The sequence below is a fragment of the Trachypithecus francoisi genome, unplaced genomic scaffold (genome assembly GCF_009764315.1).
Source record: "Trachypithecus francoisi isolate TF-2019V2 unplaced genomic scaffold, Tfra_2.0 Lachesis_group9, whole genome shotgun sequence".
Taxonomy (NCBI): Eukaryota; Metazoa; Chordata; class Mammalia; order Primates; family Cercopithecidae; genus Trachypithecus; species Trachypithecus francoisi.
Window position 1 is genome coordinate 60466618 of NW_022681474.1, and position 21144 is coordinate 60487761.

General features: G+C 35.7%; 1 protein-coding gene and 1 long non-coding RNA gene across 2 annotated transcripts in view; both read right to left on the reverse strand.

Moving 5' to 3' along the window:
• ANKRD30A (ankyrin repeat domain 30A) overlaps nt 1-21144 on the reverse strand; it is a 159289-nt gene that overhangs the window by 96795 nt on the left and 41350 nt on the right. The window contains exons 16-18 of the mRNA XM_033208467.1: nt 14445-14535; nt 12815-12876; nt 12451-12541 (exon numbers count right to left, since the gene is read on the reverse strand). Of these exons, the coding sequence (XP_033064358.1) occupies nt 12451-12541; nt 12815-12876; nt 14445-14535 (244 nt within the window). The remainder of the gene's footprint in view (nt 1-12450; nt 12542-12814; nt 12877-14444; nt 14536-21144) is intronic.
• On the reverse strand, nt 19007-20959 carry LOC117082022. The gene is made up of 3 exons (XR_004436422.1): nt 20940-20959; nt 19322-19383; nt 19007-19036 (listed from the first exon to the last, which is right to left on the reverse strand). It is a non-coding gene; the product is annotated as an uncharacterized LOC117082022 (long non-coding RNA).

Here is a 21144-nt window from a genome sequence, read left to right on the forward strand (position 1 = left end):
AATTGATTATATGCAAGCCTGTCAAAGCCTACCAAACATTCATACAGTGTGAATATGAAGATGAATCCTCATGCTTGGATTGAAAAGGGATTACACTAGGTTTTGGGTTCTTTTGGGTGACTGTATTTGTTAACATGCCTACTTGACAGAAATATACCTAAGAAAATTTCAAAAATAGATTTCACCAAACATGCTGTGAAGATTTCAACAGTGAAAATATATTTAAAGTGACAATAACTAAAGCACAAAAATCCTAATAGAAGTAAGAGTAAGCTGCTGTATAAGGAAAGAAGTTGTATTCAATAAGATGACCAAGTCATGCCCCCGCCCCCCCCAACAAAAATAAATACCCAAGATAATGGTAGAATGCAATGTCATATTGTTAAGGAAACACATCAGAATCACTTATGTCAATATACTATATGTAGCTACTATGTTCTTCAATTTGTCCTGTCATTTAGGAATTGCAAAGCTGTGATGAGAGTTCAAAGGTACAATTTACTTATCATTACAGAGAATGTTCTAAATTTATCAGCATATCTACTTATAGCATAAAAGTTAATGAACATATTCATTTTTGTACCTCTGTGAAATACAAGCATTTTTACATTTATGGGGTTCTCTAGTTTAGTTCTCTTAAAATTTCCTGATCCACTTATACAAAAAGGTTCAAACACACCCATCAACAAACCAATATAGGCCAGGTGCAGTGGCTCATGCCTGTAACTCCAGCACTTTGGAAGGCTGAGGAGGGCAGATCTCTCGAGGCCAGGAGTTCCAAACCACCTGGACAAAATAGCGAAACCTGGTCTCCACTAAAAATACAAAAATCAGCCAGGTATGGTGGCACATGCCTGTACTCCCAGCTACGTCGGAGTCTGAGGTACGAGAATCACTTGAACCCAGGAGGCGGAGGTTGCACTGAGCCAAGATCATGACACTGCACACCAGCCTGGATGACAGAGCAAGACACTGTATCAATAAAAGAAAAAAAAAGAAACCTAATATGAAAGTATCAAAAACTAGAAGTAAGCTTCCAGAGGCTTTTTACATATCATTAAGCTGTGTATTTCAATGTTAGAATAATGGTTATTGAAAATAACAGTTTTAGTGTTCAAGGAATGAATATTACAATTGTTTTGTTTCTGAAACTAATTCTATTTGTTCTACCATGTGAGTTGTTAAACTACTGTTACGAAAAAATTCTTACAGAAAATTTAGCTTCAAGAAAAAGCAGACATCTCTTTGACATAGAAGTATATCTCATTTCATCAAATAATATGAATAAAACATGTTTAATCTCTCATTTTTCTCTACTTTTTTATTTTTTCAGTATGACACACTTTAGTACATTTAGAAATACCAACTACATATGTGGTTTTCATTGAGAGATAATTGATCAATAATTAAGACACTTCAGGGATATAAACTCTCTAAAACACACAAAATTTATGTCTACCCATTTGAAGGCTAAATATGCATGAACATATTGCATGTATGTGTTTTAGGAAAAAAGTGCTTAAAATTGTGTTCAATACACTTTAAATAAAAACCTGCTTTAATTACAATGAGAAAGTCCTTCTTGATTCATTAATATCTTTAAAATTTACTTCTGAAGCAGTGAAGAAAACTTAGAAATTCATATATAAGAAATTATACCATTAATTCATCTGCTTGTTTTAGGTAAAAATATGATAAATGTATATCCTCACTAAGTGCAAAGAAAGCAGAGTGCCATGAGACAGGAAATGAATATGTAACTAAAATATTTTCCCTTATAAAGACAATAGCTGGCTTTAAACTTTCTAACACAAGATAAAAAAGCAAAACACGAAGAGATGAAACATTAAGGGCTATCTCATCATCAAGGAACCATTTATCACTTGACACTTAAGAATCCTATGTATGGTTGAAAACTGGTTCTAAATCGTGATCTGATTATCCCTGAAGTTCAAAATCCATGCAGAGGAACCAGGTAGGGAAATACTACCTTAGTTATTTTTTTGTTACTTTTATTTTTATAAAGGGGTACACTGGAATTTTTTAGAGTCAGGACAGGTCACATCGCATAGCTCTAAAGATTAGTGAGCCACATTTGTAATGGCTATTGAAATGAATGGCTGTGCATACTTGTATTTTGAGTACTTCACTTTTAATTTCTAATATAGCACGAAGTAGGACATACACTTTAACAAAGGCTTGTTAACATCTGTAATTATATTTATGTTGCTTTTTAGTCACCATGAAGTAAAAATGCACACTATGAATTTTTTTTCTTTTTTTTTTAGATGGAGTCTTGCCCTGTGGCCCAGGCTGGAGTGCAGTGCTGCAATCTGGGCTCACTGCAAGCCACGCCTCCTGGGTTCACGCCATTCTCCTGCCTCAGCCTCCCGAGTAGTTGGGACTACAGGCACCCACCACCACGCCCGGCTAATTTTTTTATTTTTACTAGAGATGGGGTTTCACCATGTTAGCCAGGATGGTCTCGATCTCCTGACCTCGTGATCCGCCCACCTCAGCCTCCCAATGTGCTGGGATTACAGGCGTCAGCCAACGCACACAGCCTGAAATCTTAAAATAAATGAAAAACGAGCTAATCGCTGAACAAAAAATAAAAAGTTGCTATAGAATGACAAGAACATTGTACAACCATTTATATATGATTTTTGCGAAAAGTGTTAATACCAATATGTATATGCTCAGTGATGAGGAGAGAAGTGATCTTGAATCAGAGGAGCAAATCATGACACTGAGAAAATAAATGCAAAGGCTGAACATTGAATGCTACACCAGGTGTCTTTAATGCAACACATTATAATAATTTATATCGCCGGGCGCAGTGGCTCAAGCCTGTAATCCCAGCACTTTGGGAGGCCGAGGTGGGAGGATCACTAGGTCAGGAGATCAAGAACATCCTGGCTAACCTGGTGAAACCCCGTCTCTACTAAAAAATACAAAAAACTAGCTGGGCGAGATGGCGGGCGCCTGTAGTCCCAGCTACTCCGGAGGCTGAGGCAGGAGAATGGCGTAAACCCGGGAGGCGGAGCTTGCAGTGAGCCTACATCCGGCCACTGCACTCCAGCCTGGGCGACAGAGCGAGACTCCGTCTCAAAAAAAAAAATAATAATAATAGTAATAGTAATAATTTATATCATTACATTACAAACATTCATCATGTTCTTTAATATGCCCTGTCATTGAGAAAGTACACAGTTTGAATGAGAGTTCAGCTGAATGTAGAATTAACATCTCATCAGTGAAAATGTTATGAATTAATCAGCTTGGATATATACTTAGAGCATAATACTAAATATAAATATTCATTGATTTTCATACCCATATGGTATAATAGTATGCCAACATTTTTGTAATTTCTAGCTTAGCCATCTCAGTATTTCTTGATCCACTCATGGAGGAAAATGTACAAACCTCATCAAGAACAGCAAATTTAATAAGCTTTCAATATTGATATATTTGTTTTTAATTTATTTGCAATAGACTTGTTAAATATTAATAACATTTTCTATGTAAAAATCAGCATAATACCCATGAATAACAATAACTTAAGTATTCAAGTCATAAATTCAGAATTTTATGGTTTCTTAAATTAGTCTGGTTTGGTGTATCATGTTATTCTCTAATGAATTTTTATAAAATGGCAATTTTTCCAACACAATTTGCTTCCTTAAAAATAAAGCCAAGCCAAGGTTCTTACATTCAAGCATCTCTTATTCAAATCGCAAATATCAACAAAATATATAAATATATATATTTGATGCCTCATATTAATAAAGAAAATTAATGAGACACTGAGGTTTAGTCCAATTCTACTAACCCTCATGATCCCGGTAGTCTCCTGCGCACCAACACTCTAACATTCTGCAGTAAAAATATTCTAAATGCTTCTGAAGTGAGTTCACTCAATTTTCCTTCATAGAAAATCGAAAATAATCTAGCTGGCTTCTATCTTGTCCCTTGCTTCCTGCCTCACAATCTCTCCTCTTTAGTAAAAATAATCTCTAGACTTGTGCTCTTGATTCTTCCCATTCAACACTTGTTAAACTTCTTTTCCCCACTCTTTCCTTTTTCTTTGTTTAGTGGTAATATCTTCCATCTATAATTTCTATTGCGATGCCCCTTTCTTCTTCTCCTCTGGCTGAAAACATACTCAAAAATAAGATCAACATAATGCTTTCTCCTGACCCTTTTCTGTCCTGACCTTCTCTCCAATTGCTCTTCCACATTTTTCCCACGAAAGGCGCCTCGCGTCTCTGCTTGCTACTCAGAGCAAGGTCCAAGGACCACCAGCATCAGCAACGCCTGAGAACTTGTTAAAAAATGCAGAATCCCAAGTTGGCTGAATCACAGCGTGCATTGTTAACAAGGTTTTCAGCTGATTTTCTATGAAATCTTCTGGTTTATACAGAGTGTATATGACAAATTATATACATGTGTGGCCGTGCATATATGCTTAGTCTCACCTACTGCAAATAGAACACAGCTCTCCATGCTCAGGTGCTTCCATCCCTAATGGCTTCCCACCAGTGAGAAAGACAGTAAAAGTCAGAATACTTTTACTATAATTATCTGGTAAATTTTGGTACTAGAAGGTCACCTTTTATTCTTCCCAAATTCTAACCATACCCCATGTTTTTGTAAAGAATCATTTCATTTTATCATCTTTCATTATATAAACCTGCTTCTTGTTCCTTCATGTACTCTCTGTATGCTGTGTCTTTCTCGGTCTTCATTTCCTCTTTGACTATTTTCTTCTTTCTTATTTTCTCATTTTGCTCATGTCTTGGAATATCTTGAATTCAAACTAATAATTCACCTCCTTTTCAGCACTCTCAATATAGTCTGTTGCCAATACCTGATAAGATGTATAACTTATCACCATTTCACTTCTCTTTTTTTCTGTGCTTTGCATTTAGGAGGTAATTTTCTTCGGCTTTTAGAGGATATCCTTCCTCATCAGTTTAGAGAAATATTTGGTCAAATGACGTTTTCAATAAAAAATAGTTCTTACCTTCTAATTTTCCACTTATCATACGGAATTCTTTTTGAGGCGTAGCCTTGGGGAAACACACATCCTTCTGTGAAACAGTCTCATGGTCACTCTGTTAAAAGTAATATCAATAAACAATTTCAATGGAAAAATCCTAATAATGAAGAGTATCAAAATTTCCTAATTAAAATCTTTCTTAAAAAGACAATTTCCTACTTTACAAGCAATTTGACTTAAGAGCAGACATGTATAGAGAATCAAAACATTTTGATAGAAAACCTCATGTAACACTGTCTACATCAAGCTTATCTTTACATTCATGTAGCCATTAACTTGGTTACTGACCAGAAAAAACACGTCACAATCCCGAAAAAATTCACTCAGGCATATTTCAAAAACTATCTCTTTAAAGTATCTAACTTATGTTGTAGTCCTCATCAAAACTAAACATGACTTTTCAAACAAAATACAACACACTTGCTACTTACCATAACGCATACCACATTAAACATTTAAAATATTCATGATTATAGAATTGTTTAGTGTTAAAAATGATGCATGTCATGAAGAGAACTTTTAGAGTCTGACATATAATATATGCACAGAATGTTGAAAAAGCTGCTTTATTTTGGTAAACAGCGGCTTAAAATCAGCAATATGTTTTTGACAAAATTTATGCTGACAGAAAAAGTGCTTGAATAGAAAGTAAATGAAGTAAGAAAAAAATTATGTCATGTCTAAATGAAAGCAAACAAATATTAAAGTTTTTTTGTCTAATGACAAACCAGATAAAATCTACCTGTCTATTCACTTCCACCCTTTGCTGTTACCACCAGGCAGCAGCTGCTTGTTTGTAAGAGGTCAGATTCTTTCTATGTCTTTCCATAGTTGTGACCTTAAAATACATCACTACTATTTGACGCTCATGCTGCTGCAGCTTGACTGTCACAAAGGGACTCAAGGAGTTCTATTCGTGAAAATAATTTATATTTTTTAAAAGAATACTCAACCAACACTCTTGTTATTACAGTCCCACAAGGTTTCCTATTCCTCAGACTTTTCTTTCTCCTGAAATGTTCCCTCAGCTCTATATTGAACAATAAAGATATGTCAATACGTTCAAGTCCCAGCCATTAACTTTTCAGGTCCCAGCTTTTACAATACTGCAGTTTAAACTGTCTCTCTATGAAGCCAGTTAGAAGGTTTGTACATCTAAATATACCACAGAAGCATATATTTGCAAATAGCTGGAATCAGTGTAATTCCTTCGCTTTTACACAAACGTTCTTCAGATCCCATGAGAATTGCTAGTGACTTCTAAGCCACTATACCACGCTGGCTTTTTAAATTAATCCTACACATTAGCAGATTTTCACAATGAAGCAATAATTAGCTAGAATGTAGATTCTCTATGAAGTGTATCCTGAAAAATATCAAAAATAATTTGGGGTGACATATGCAGAGGTGAGAAGATAAAGCCTAAGCCTCTGATTTTATGTTTTCATATCATGCAATACTAGTATTAAGAAAACATTGATAATACATAGTACCTCTAAATCCCAAGAATTTTCTTCCTCATCCTTTTGTTTGGATTCTGATGGGATCATCTGATCTATAAAAAGTTAATCACAGATACATTGATGAGAACATTTCTCTACTATAAATTTTAAAAACAAATACAAATGTTTCATTCCCGAATCTGTGGTTTTCCTCCAGTATAGCCCGTATACTCTTTTTATCGATTACAATCACTACTTCTATAGTCAATCCATTAGAATTGAAATCTAAAACATCTGAAAAACAACATTATGTCATTTATTAGAATGCAGAAAAATAGAAATTTGACTACGTTGTATGAATTATTCCTCACAAAGCAGTCATACCCTCTTCTCCGTGAAACATTGTATGTCTTTTATTGGCTGTCCATTCAGAAAACTTTACCTATCATCTCTCATTTCTTTGTAAATTTTTACTGTGTGGTATTCTTACCTCATTGACTCAGCAATCTTTATTACACAGTTCGTCAAAAAATATGATTTATCAACGAATAAGATTTTTTAGGGATATTAAATTTTGATGTTAGTAAACTATATTGTCCAAGGGTTTTACATTTCACTACACCATGACAGCCTATTGGGCGTGTTTTGGCTGTGTTTATGTTTTAGGAAGATAAGTTAAAAACACTTTTATTGCATATAAATCAAGAACTGCTTTAATTACAAAGACACAGTTCTTCCCTAAAGAAGTAATATCTTCAGAGTCCCTTGTGACCCCTTGGAGAAACATCAGAAATGTAGAGGAAACAATAATTGCCTTAAGTAACCTAATGTTCCCACATGTTATAGGATAAAAATCAAGGCCCATAGAAAACTTGAGGAGCTCTCAGGCCCTTGAGACAGAAAATGAATTTACATCAAAAATAACTCAGAGCAAGGTCCAAGGACCACCAGCATCGGCATCGCCAGAACTTATGAAAAATGCAGAATCCCAAGTCGGCTGAATCACGGTGTGAATTGTTAACAAGGTTTTCAGCTGATTTTCTATGAAAACTTCTGGTCTATACGGAGTGTACCTGACAAATTATATACATGTCTGGCCGTGCATACATGCTTAGTCTCACCTACTGCAAATAGAACACAGCTCTCCATGGTCAGGTGTTTCCATCCCTAATGGCTTCCCACCAGTGAGAAAGACAGGAAGTGTCAGAAATCCTTTGCTGTAATTCTCTGCTAAACTTTTGTACGAGAAGTTCAATTTATATTCTTCCCAATTTCTAACCATACCCGATCTTCTCGTAAAGAATCACTTTATTTTATCATCCTCCATTATATAAACCTGCTTCTTGTTCCTTCATGTACTCTCTGTACGCTCTGTCTTTCTCAGTCTTATTTCCTCTTTGACTACTTTCTTCTTTCTTATTTTCTCATTTTCCTCAGGTCTTGAAATATCTTGAATTCAAACTAATAACTCACCTCCTTTTCAGCACTCTCAATATAGTCTGCTGCCTAGAGCTGAAAAGATGTATGACATATCACCATTTCACTTCTCTTTTTTCTGTGCTTTGCATTTAGGAGGTAATTGTCTTTGGCTATTAGAGGATATCCTTCCTCATCAGTTTAGAGAAATATTAGGTCAAATGACGTTTTCAATAAAAAATGTTCTTACCTTCTAATTTTCCACTTATCGTATGGAATTCTTTTGAGGTGTAGCCTTGGGTAAACACACATCCTTCTGTGAAACAGTCTCACGGACACCCTGTTAAAAGTAATATCAGTAAACAATTTCCATGGAAAAATCCTAATATGGTGAGTATCAAAATTTCCTAATCAAAATCTTCTTCAAAAAAATTCGCTATGAAGCAGTAATCTACCTAGCACACAGATTCTCTATCAAGCACAACCTGAAAAATATCAAAAATAAAATGGGGGTGACATATGCAGAGGTGAGAAAATAATATCTAAACCTCTGGTTTTATGTTTTCATATCATGCAATACTAAATTAAAAAAAATTGATAATACATAGTACCTCTAAATCCCAAGAATTTTCTTCCCCGTCCTTTTGTTTGGATTCTGATGGGATCATCTGATCTATAAAAAGTTAGTAACAGATACATTCATGAGAACACTTCTCTACTGTAAATTTTAAAAGCATATACAAATCTTTCATTCACGAATCTGTGGTTTTTCCTCTGTAGCCCATATATTCTGTTTATCGATTACAATCACTACTTCTATAGTCAATCCATTAGAATTGAAATCTAAAACGTCGGAAATTTAACATTATATCATTCACTAGAATGCAGAAAAGTAGAAAGCTGACTAACTTGCATGAAGTATTTCCTCACAGAGCAGTCATACCCTCTTCTCCCGTGAAACACTGTATGTCCTATATTGCTGTTCATTCAGAAAACTTTTCTATTACCTATCAGCTCATTTCTTTGTAAATTTTTATTTGTAGTATATCTTAGCTCGATTGACTCAGCAATCCTATTACGCGGTTCGTCAAAAAAGATGATTTATCAACGAATAAGATTTTTTAGGTATATTAACTTTTTGATGTTAGTAAACTATATGCCCAACCCTTTTACACTTCAATAGGCCATGACAGCATATTGGGTGTGTTTTGGTTGTGTATATCTTTTAGGAATATAAGCTTAAAAAGCTTTTATTGCATATAAGTTAAGAACTGCTTTAATTACAATGACGCAGTTCTTCCATAATGCAGCAATATCTTCAGAGTTAGCTTGTTACACCTTGGAGAAACATCAGAAATGTATAGGAAACAGTAATTGCCTTAAGTAACCTAACGTTCCCACATGTTATAGCATAAAAATCAAGGCCCACACAAGACTTGAGCTCTCAGGCCCGTGACAGAAAATGGATTTATACCAAAAATAACTCAGAGCAAGGTCCAAGGACCACCATCAGCAGCATCGCCTGAGAATTACGAGAAATGCAGAATCCCAAGTCGGCTGAATCACAGTGTGAATTGTTAACAAGGTTTTCAGCTGATTTTCTATGAAAACTCTGGTCTATACGGAGTGTATCTGACAAATTATATACACGTGTGGCCTGCATATATGCTTAGTCTCACTTATTGCAAATAGAACACAGCTCTCCATGGTCAGGTGCTTCCATCCCTAATGGCTTCCCACCAGTGAGAAGACAGGAAGAGTCAGATTACTTTTGCTGTTATTCTCTGGTAAATTTCCGTACTGGAAGGTTCGTTATATTCCTCCCAAATTTCTAACCATATCCAATCTACTCGTAAAGAATCATTTTTTTATCACCCTCCATTATATAACCATGCTTCTCGTTCCCTCATGTATTCTCCGTACATTCTGTCTTTCTCAGTCTTCATTTCCTCTTTTACTACTTTCTTCTTTCTTATTTTCTCATTTTCCTCAGGTCTTGGAGTATCTTGAATTCAAACTAATAATTCACCTCCTTTTCAGCACTCTGAATATAGTCTGTTACCAACACCTGATAAGACGTATGACTTTTCACCATTTCACTTCTCTTGTTTTCCGTGCTTTGCATTTAGGAGGTAATTTTCTTTGGTTATTAGAGGATATCCTTCCTCATCAGTTTAGAGAAATAGTTGGTCAAATGACTCTTTAAATAAAAAATGGTTCTTACCTTCTAATTTTCCACTTATCGTATGGAATTTTTTTGAGGCGTAGCCTTGGGGAAACACACATCCTTCTGTGAAACAGTCTCACGGTCACTCTGTTAAAAGTAGTATCAGTAAACAATTTCAATGGAAAAATCCCAATAATGAAAAGTACCAAAATTTCCTAATTAAAATCTTTTTTACAAAATTTCACTATGATGCAATAATTACCAGCCATAGATTAGGTATCCTGAAAGTGTATTAAGTGTATCCTGAAAAATCAAAATAACTGGGGGTGACATATGCAGAGGTGAGAAGATAAAGCCTAAGCCTCTGATTTTATGTTTTCATATCATGCAATACTAGTATTTCTTTTTTTTTTTTTTTTTTTGAGACGGAGTCTCGCTCTGTCGCCCAGGCTGGAGTGCAGTGGCCGGATCTCAGCTCACGGCAAGCTCCGCCTCCGGGTTCACGCTATTCTCCTGCCTCAGCCTCCGGAGTAGCTGGGACTACGGCGCCCACACTCGCCGGCTATTTTTTTGTATTTTTAGTAGAGACGGGGTTTCACCGTGTTAGCCAGGATGGTCTCGATCTCCTGACCTTGTGATCCGCCCGTCTCGGCCTCCCAAAGTGCTGGGATTACAGGCTTGAGCCACCGCGCCCGGCCGCAATACGAGTATTAAGAAAACATTGATAATACATAGTACCTCTAAATCCCAAGAATTTTCTTCCTCATCCTTTTGTTTGGATTCTGATGGGATCATCTGATCTATAAAAAGTTAATCACAGATACATTGATGAGAACATTTCTCTACTATAAATTTTAAAAACAAATACAAATGTTTCATTCCCGAATCTGTGGTTTTCCTCCAGTATAGCCCGTATACTCTTTTTATCGATTACAATCACTACTTCTATAGTCAATCCATTAGAATTGAAATCTAAAACATCTGAAAATCAACATTATGTCATTTATTAGAATGCAGAAAAATAGAAATTTGACTACGTTGTATGAATTATTTCCTCACAAAGCAGTCATACCCTCTTCTCCCGTGAAACATTGTATGTCTTTTATTGGCTGTCCATTCAGAAAACTTTACCTATCATCTCTCATTTCTTTGTAAATTTTTACTGTGTGGTATATCTTAGCTCGATTGACTCAGCAATCTTTATTACACAGTTCGTCAAAAAATATGATTTATCAACGAATAAGATTTTTTAGGGATATTAACTTTTTGATGTTAGTAAACTATATTGTCCAAGGTTTTTACATTTCACTACACCATGACAGCCTATTGGGCGTGTTTTGGCTGTGTTTATGTTTTAGGAAGATAAGTTAAAAATACTTTTATTGCATATAAATTAAGAACTGCTTTAATTACAAAGACACAGTTCTTCCCTAAAGCAGTAATATCTTCAGAGTCCGCTTGTGACCCCTTGGAGAAACATCAGAAATGTAGAGGAAACAATAATTGCCTTAAGTAACCTAATGTTCCCACATGTTATAGGATAAAAATCAAGGCCCATAGAAAACTTGAGGAGCTCTCAGGCCCTTGAGACAGAAAATGAATTTACATCAAAAATAACTCAGAGCAAGGTCCAAGGACCACCAGCATCAGCATCGCCAGAGAACTTATGAAAAATGCAGAATCCCAAGTCGGCTGAATCACGGTGTGAATTGTTAACAAGGTTTTCAGCTGATTTTCTATGAAAACTTCTGGTCTATACGGAGTGTATCTGACAAATTATATACACGTGTGGCCGTGCATATATGCTTAGTCTCACCTACTGCAAATAGAACACAGCTCTCCATGGTCAGGTGTTTCCATCCCTAATGGCTTCCCACCAGTGAGAAAGACAGGAAGTGTCAGAAATCCTTTGCTGTAATTCTCTGCTAAACTTTTGTACGAGAAGTTCAATTTATATTCTTCCCAATTCTAACCATACCCGATCTTCTCGTAAAGAATCACTTTATTTTATCATCCTCCATTATATAAACCTGCTTCTTGTTCCTTCATGTACTCTCTGTACGCTCTGTCTTTCTCAGTCTTTATTCCTCTTTGACTACTTTCTTCTTTCTTATTTTCTCATTTTCCTCAGGTCTTGAAATATCTTGAATTCAAACTAAAACTCACCTCCTTTTCAGCACTCTCAATATAGTCTGCTGCCTAGAGCTGAAAAGATGTATAACATATCACCATTTCACTTCTCTTTTTTCTGTGCTTTGCATTTAGGAGGTAATTGTCTTTGGCTATTAGAGGATATCCTTCCTCATCAGTTTAGAGAAATATTAGGTCAAATGACGTTTTCAATAAAAAACTGTTCTTACCTTCTAATTTTCCACTTATCGTATGGAATTCTTTTGGAGGTGTAGCCTTGGGTAAACACACATCCTTCTGTGAAACAGTCTCACGGACACCCTGTTAAAAGTAATATCAGTAAACAATTTCCATGGAAAAATCCTAATAATGGTGAGTATCAAAATTTCCTAATCAAAATCTTCTTCAAAAAAATTCGCTATGAAGCAGTAATCTACCTAGCACATAGATTCTCTATCAAGCACAACCTGAAAAATATCAAAAATAAAATGGGGGTGACATATGCAGAGGTGAGAAAATAATATCTAAACCTCTGGTTTTATGTTTTCATATCATGCAATACTAATATTTTAAAAAATTGATAACACATAGTACCTCTAAATCCCAAGAATTTTCTTCCCCGTCCTTTTGTTTGGATTCTGATGGGATCATCTGATCTATAAAAAGTTAGTAACAGATACATTCATGAGAACACTTCTCTACTGTAAATTTTAAAAGCATATACAAATCTTTCATTCACGAATCTGTGGTTTTTCCTCTGTAGCCCATATATTCTGTTTATCGATTACAATCACTACTTCTATAGTCAATCCATTAGAATTGAAATCTAAAACGTCGGAAATTTAACATTATATCATTCACTAGAATGCAGAAAAGTAGAAAGCTGACTAACTTGCACGAAGTATTTCCTCACAGAGCAGTCATACCCTCTTCTCCCGTGAAACACTGTATGTCCTATATTTGCTGTTCATTCAGAAAACTTTTCTATTACCTATCAGCTCTCATTTCTTTGTAAATTTTTATTTTGTAGTATATCTTAGCTCGATTGACTCAGCAAATCCTATTACGCGGTTCGTCAAAAAAGATGATTTATCAACGAATAAGATTTTTTAGGTATATTAACTTTTTGATGTTAGTAAACTATATGCCCAACCCTTTTACACTTCAATAGGCCATGACAGCATATTGGGCGTGTTTTGGTTGTGTATCTTTTAGGAATATAAGCTTTAAAAGCTTTTATTGCATATAAGTTAAGAACTGCTTTAATTACAATGACGCAGTTCTTCCCTAATGCAGCAATATCTTCAGAGTTAGCTGTTACACCTTGGAGAAACATCAGAAATGTATAGGAAACAGTAATTGCCTTAAGTAACCTAACGTTCCCACATGTTATAGCATAAAAATCAAGGCCCACACAAGACTTGAGCTCTCAGGCCCGTGACAGAAAATGGATTATACCAAAAATAACTCAGAGCAAGGTCCAAGGACCACCATCAGCAGCATCGCCTGAGAATTTACGAGAAATGCAGAATCAACCGTCGGCTGAATCACAGTGTGAATTGTTAACAAGGTTTTCAGCTGATTTTCTATGAAAATCTGGTCTATACGGAGTGTATCTGACATATATACGTGTGGCCACTGACAATTAGTACACGTGTGGCCCTGCATATATGCTTAGTCTCACTTATTGCAAATAGAACACAGCTCTCCATGGTCAGGTGCTTCCATCCCTAATGGCTTCCCACCAGTGAGAAAGACAGGAAGAGTCAGATTACTTTTGCTGTTATTCTCTGGTAAATTTCCGTACTGGAAGGTTCGTTATATTCCTCCCAAATTTCTAACCATATCCAATCTACTCGTAAAGAATCATTTTTTATCACCCTCCATTATATAACCATGCTTCTCGTTCCCTCATGTATTCTCCGTACATTCTGTCTTTCTCAGTCTTCATTTCCTCTTTTACTACTTTCTTCTTTCTTATTTTCTCATTTTCCTCAGGTCTTGGAGTATCTTGAATTCAAACTAATAATTCACCTCCTTTTCAGCACTCTGAATATAGTCTGTTACCAACACCTGATAAGACGTATGACTTTTCCATTTCACTTCTCTTGTTTTCCGTGCTTTGCATTTAGGAGGTAATTTTCTTGGTTATTAGAGGATATCCTTCCTCATCAGTTTAGAGAAATAGTTGGTCAAATGACTCTTTAAATAAAAATGGTTTTACCTTCTAATTTTCCACTTATCGTATGGAATTCTTTTTGAGGCGTAGCCTTGGGGAAACACACATCCTTCTGTGAAACAGTCTCACGGTCACTCTGTTAAAAGTAGTATCAGTAAACAATTTCAATGGAAAAATCCCAATAATGAAAAGTACCAAAATTTCCTAATTAAAATCTTTTTAAAAAATTTCACTATGATGCAATAATCTACCTAGCACATAGATTAGGTATCCTGAAAGTGTCTAAGTGTATCCTGAAAAATATCAAAAATAACTTGGGGGTGACATATGCAGAGGTGAGAAGATAAAGCCTAAACTCTGATTTTATGTTTTCATATCATGCAATCTAGTATTTCTTTTTTTTTTTTTTTTTTTTGAGAGGAGTCTCGCTCTGTCGCCCAGCTGGAGTGCAGTGGCGGATCTCAGCTCACGGCAAGCTCCGCCTCCGGGTTCACGCTATTCTCCTGCCTCAGCTCCATACAGTAGCTGACTACAGGCGCCCACACTCGCCGGCTAGTTTTTTTGTATTTTTTTAGAGACGGGGTTTCACCGTGTTAGCCAGGATGGTCTCGATCTCCTGACCTTGTGATCCGCCCGTCTCGGCCTCCCAAAGTGCTGGGATTACAGGCTTGAGCCACGCGCCCGGCCGCAATACGAGTATTAAGAAAACATGATAATACATAGTACCTCTAAATCCCAAGAATTTTCTTCCTCATCTTTTGTTTGGATTCTGAGGATCATCTGATCTATAAAAAGTTAATCACAGATACATTGATGAGAACATTTCTTACTATAAATTTTAAAAACAAATACAATGTTTTCATTCCCGAATCTGTGGTTTTCCTCCAGTATAGCCCGTATACTCTTTTTATCGATTACAATCACTACTTCTATAGTCAATCCATAGAATTGAAATCTAAAACATCTGAAATAACAACATTATGTCATTTATTAGAATGCAGAAAAATAGAAATTTGACTACGTTGTATGAATTATTTCCTCACAAAGCAGTCATACCCTCTCTCCCGTGAAACATTGTATGTCTTTTATTGGCTGTCCATTCAGAAAACTTTACCTATCATCTCTCATTTCTTTGTAAATTTTTACTGTGTGGTATATCTTAGCTCGATTGACTCAGCAATCTTTATTACACAGTTCGTCAAAAAATATGATTTATCAACGAATAAGATTTTTTAGGGATATTAACTTTTCATGTTAGTAAACTATATTGTCCAAGGGTTTTACATTTCACTACACCATGACAGCCTATTGGGCGTGTTTTGGCTGTGTTTATGTTTTAGGAAGATAAGTTAAAAACACTTTTATTGCATATAAAAAGAACTGCTTTAATTACAAAGACACAGTTCTTCCCTAAAGCAGTAATATCTTCAGAGTCCGCTTGTGACCCCTTGGAGAAACATCAGAAATGTAGAGGAAACAATAATTGCCTTAAGTAACCTAATGTTCCCACATGTTATAGGATAAAAATCAAGGCCCATAGAAAACTTGAGGAGCTCTCAGGCCCTTGAGACAGAAAATGAATTTACATCAAAAATAACTCAGAGCAAGGTCCAAGGACCACCAGCATCGGCATCGCCAGAGAACTTATGAAAAATGCAGAATCCCAAGTCGGCTGAATCACGGTGTGAATTGTTAACAAGGTTTTCAGCTGATTTTCTATGAAAACTTCTGGTCTATACGGAGTGTACCTGACAAATATATACATGTGTGGCCGTGCATATATGCTTAGTCTCACCTACTGCAAATAGAACACAGCTCTCCATGGTCAGGTGTTTCCATCCCTAATGGCTTCCCACCAGTGAGAAAGACAGGAAGTGTCAGAAATCCTTTGCTGTAATTCTCTGCTAAACTTTTGTACGAGAAGTTCAATTTATATTCTTCCCAATTTCTAACCATACCCGATCTTCTCGTAAAGAATCACTTTATTTTATCATCCTCCATTATATAAACCTGCTTCTTGTTCCTTCATGTACTCTCTGTACGCTCTGTCTTTCTCAGTCTTTATTTCCTCTTTGACTACTTTCTTCTTTCTTATTTTCTCATTTTCCTCAGGTCTTGAAATATCTTGAATTCAAACTAATAACTCACCTCCTTTTCAGCACTCTCAATATAGTCTGCTGCCTAGAGCTGAAAAGATGTATAACATATCACCATTTCACTTCTCTTTTTTTCTGTGCTTTGCATTTAGGAGGTAATTGTCTTTGGCTATTAGAGGATATCCTTCCTCATCAGTTTAGAGAAATATTAGGTCAAATGACGTTTTCAATAAAAAACTGTTCTTACCTTCTAATTTTCCACTTATCGTATGGAATTCTTTTTGAGGCGTAGCCTTGGGTAAACACACATCCTTCTGTGAAACAGTCTCATGGACACCCTGTTAAAAGTAATATCAGTAAACAATTTCCATGGAAAAATCCTAATAATGGTGAGTATCAAAATTTCCTAATTAAAATCTTCTTCAAAAAAATTCACTATGAAGCAGTAATCTACCTAGCACATAGATTCTCTATCAAGCACAACCTGAAAAATATCAAAAATAAAATGGGGGTGACATATGCAGAGGTGAGAAAATAATATCTAAACCTCTGGTTTTATGTTTTCATATCATGCAATACTATATTTTAAAAAATTGATAAACATAGTACCCTAAATCCCAAGATTTTCTTCCCCGTCTTTTGTTTGGATTCTGATGGGATCATCTGATCTATAAAAAGTTAGTAACAGATACATTCATGAGAACACTTCTCTACTGTAAATTTTAAAAGCATATACAAATCTTTCATTCACGAATCTGTGGTTTTTCTCTGTAGCCCATATATTCTGTTTATCGATTACAATCACTACTTCTATAGTCAATCCATTAGAATTGAAATCTAAAACGTCGGAAATTTAACATTATATCATTCACTAGAATGCAGAAAAGTAGAAAGCTGACTAACTTGCACGAAGTATTTCTTCACAAAGCAGTCATACCCTCTTCTCCCGTGAAACACTGTATGTCCTATATTTGCTGTTCATTCAGAAAACTTTTCTTTTGAGACGGAGTCTCGCTCTGTCACCCAGCTGGAGTGCAGTGATCTCAGCTCACTGTAAGCTCCTTTTACGCCATTCTTGCCTCAGCCTAGTAGCTATTATCTCGATCGGCTAGTTTTTGTATTTTAGACGGGGTTTCAGTGTTAGCCAGGATGGTCTCGATCTCACCTCGTGATACCGTCTCGGCCTAAAGTGCTGATTACAGGCTTGACATGGCCGTAGAAAACTTTTCTATTACCTATCAGCTCTCATTCTTTGTAAATTTTTATTGTAGTATATCTTAGCTCGATTGACTCAGCAAATCCATTACGCGGTCGTCAAAAAAAGATGATTTATCAACGAAAAGATTTTTTAGGTATATTAACTTTTTGATGTTAGTAAACTATATGGCCAACCTTTTACACTTCAATAGGCCATGACAGCATATTGGGCGTGTTTTGGTTGTGTATATCTTTTAGGAATATAAGCTTTAAAAGCTTTTATTGCATATAAGTTAAGAACTGCTTTAATTACAATGACGCAGTTCTTCCCTAATGCAGCAATATCTTCAGAGTTAGCTTGTTACACCTTGGAGAAACATCAGAAATGTATAGGAAACAGTAATTGCCTTAAGTAACCTAACGTTCCCACATGTTATAGCATAAAAATCAAGGCCACACAAGACTTGAGCTCTCAGGCCCGTGACAGAAAATGGATTTATACCAAAAATAACTCAGAGCAAGGTCCAAGGACCACCATCAGCAGCATCGCCTGAGAATTTATGAAAAATGCAGAATCCCAAGTCGGCTGAATCACGGTGTGAATTGTTAACAAGGTTTTCAGCTGATTTTCTATGAAAACTTCTGGTCTATACGGAGTGTATCTGACAAATTATATACACGTGTGGCCGTGCATATATGCTTAGTCTCACTTATTGCAAATAGAACACAGCTCTCCATGGTCAGGTGCTTCCATCCCTAATGGCTTCCCACCAGTGAGAAAGACAGGAAGAGTCAGATTACTTTTGCTGTTATTCTCTGGTAAATTTCCGTACTGGAAGGTTCGTTTATATTCCTCCCAAATTTCTAACCATATCCAATCTACTCGTAAAGAATCATTTTTTTATCACCCTCCATTATATAACCATGCTTCTCGTTCCCTCATGTATTCTCCGTACATTCTGTCTTTCTCAGTCTCTTCATTTCCTCTTTTACTACTTTCTTCTTTCTTATTTTCTCATTTTCCTCAGGTCTTGGAGTATCTTGAATTCAAACTAATAATTCACCCCTTTTCAGCACTCTGAATATAGTCTGTTACCAACACCTGATAAGACGTATGACTTTTCACCATTTCACTTCTCTTGTTTTCCGTGCTTTGCATTTAGGAGGTAATTTTCTTTGGTTATTAGAGGATATCCTTCCTCATCAGTTTAGAGAAATAGTTGGTCAAATGACTCTTTAAATAAAAATGGTTCTTACCTTCTAATTTTCCACTTATCGTATGGATTCTTTTTGAGGCGTAGTGGGGAAAACAACATCCTTCTGTGAAACAGTCTCACGGTCACTCTGTTAAAAGTAGTATCAGTAAACAATTTCAATGGAAAAATCCCAATAATGAAAAGTACCAAAATTTCCTAATTAAAATCTTTTTTACAAAATTTCACTATGATGCAATAATCTACCTAGCACATAGATTAGGTATCCTGAAAGTGTTAAGTGTATCCTGAAAAATATCAAAAATAACTTGGGGGTGACATATGCAGAGGTGAGAAGATAAAGCCTAAGCCTCTGATTTTATGTTTTCATATCATGCAATACTAGTATTAAGAAAACATTGATAATACATAGTACCTCTAAATCCCAAGAATTTTCTTCCTCATCCTTTTGTTTGGATTCTGATGGGATCATCTGATCTATAAAAAGTTAATCACAGATACATTGATGAGAACATTTCTCTACTATAAATTTTAAAAACAAATACAAATGTTTCATTCCCGAATCTGTGGTTTTCCTCCAGTATAGCCCGTATACTCTTTTTATCGATTACAATCACTACTCTATAGTCAATCCATTAGAATTGAAATCTAAAACATCTGAAAAAAACATTATGTCATTTATTAGAATGCAGAAAAATAGAAATTTGACTACGTTGTATGAATTATTTCCTCACAAAGCAGTCATACCCTCTTCTCCCGTGAAACATTGTATGTCTTTTACTGGCTGTCCATTCAGAAAACTTTACCTATCATCTCTCATTTCTTTGTAAATTTTTACTGTGTGGTATATCTTAGCTCGATTGACTCAGCAATCTTTATTACACAGTTCGTCAAAAAATATGATTTATCAACGAATAAGATTTTTTAGGGATATTAACTTTTTCATGTTAGTAAACTATATTGTCCAAGGGTTTTACATTTCACTACACCATGACAGCCTATTGGGCGTGTTTTGGCTGTGTTTATGTTTTAGGAAGATAAGTTAAAAACACTTTTATTGCATATAAATCAAGAACTGCTTTAATTACAAAGACACAGTTCTTCCCTAAAGCAGTAATATCTTCAGAGTCCGCTTGTGACCCTTGGAGAAACATCAGAAATGTAGAGGAAACAATAATTGCCTTAAGTAACCTAATGCCCCACATGTTATAGGATAAAAATCAAGGCCCATAGAAAACTTGAGGAGCTCTCAGGCCTTGAGACAGAAAATGAATTTACATCAAAAATAACTCAGAGCAAGGTCCAAGGACCACCAGCATCGGCATCGCCAGAGAACTTATGAAAAATGCAGAATCCAAGTCGGCTGAATCACGGTGTGAATTGTTAACAAGGTTTTCAGCTGATTTTCTATGAAAACTTCTGGTCTATACGGAGTGTACCTGACAAATTATATACATGTGTGGCCGTGCATATATGCTTAGTCTCACCTACTGCAAATAGAATACAGCTCTCCATGGTCAGGTGTTTCCATCCCTAATGGCTTCCCACCAGTGAGAAAGACAGGAAGTGTCAGAAATCCTTTGCTGTAATTCTCTGCTAAACTTTTGTACGAGAAGTTCAATTATATTCTTCCCAATTTCTAACCATACCCGATCTTCTCGTAAAGAATCACTTTATTTTATCATCCTCCATTATAAAACCTGCTTCTTGTTCCTTCATGTACTCTCTGTACGCTCTGTCTTTCTCAGTCTTTATTTCCTCTTTGACTACTTTCTTCTTTCTTATTTTCTCATTTTCCTCAGGTCTTGAAATATCTTGAATTCAAACTAATAACTCACCTCCTTTTCAGCACTCTCAATATAGTCTGCTGCCTAGAGCTGAAAAGATGTATGACATATCACCATTTCACTTCTCTTTTTTTCTGTGCTTTGCATTTAGGAGGTAATTGTCTTTGGCTATTAGAGGATATCCTTCCTCATCAGTTTAGAGAAATATTAGGTCAAATGACGTTTTCAATAAAAAACTGTTCTTACCTTCTAATTTTCCACTTATCTATGTATGGAATTCTTTTGGAGGTGTAGCCTTGGGTAAACACACATCCTTCTGTGAAACAGTCTCACGGACACCCTGTTAAAAGTAATATCAGTAAACAATTTCCATGGAAAAATCCTAATAATGGTGAGTATCAAAATTTCCTAATCAAAATCTTCTTCAAAAAAATTCGCTATGAAGCAGTAA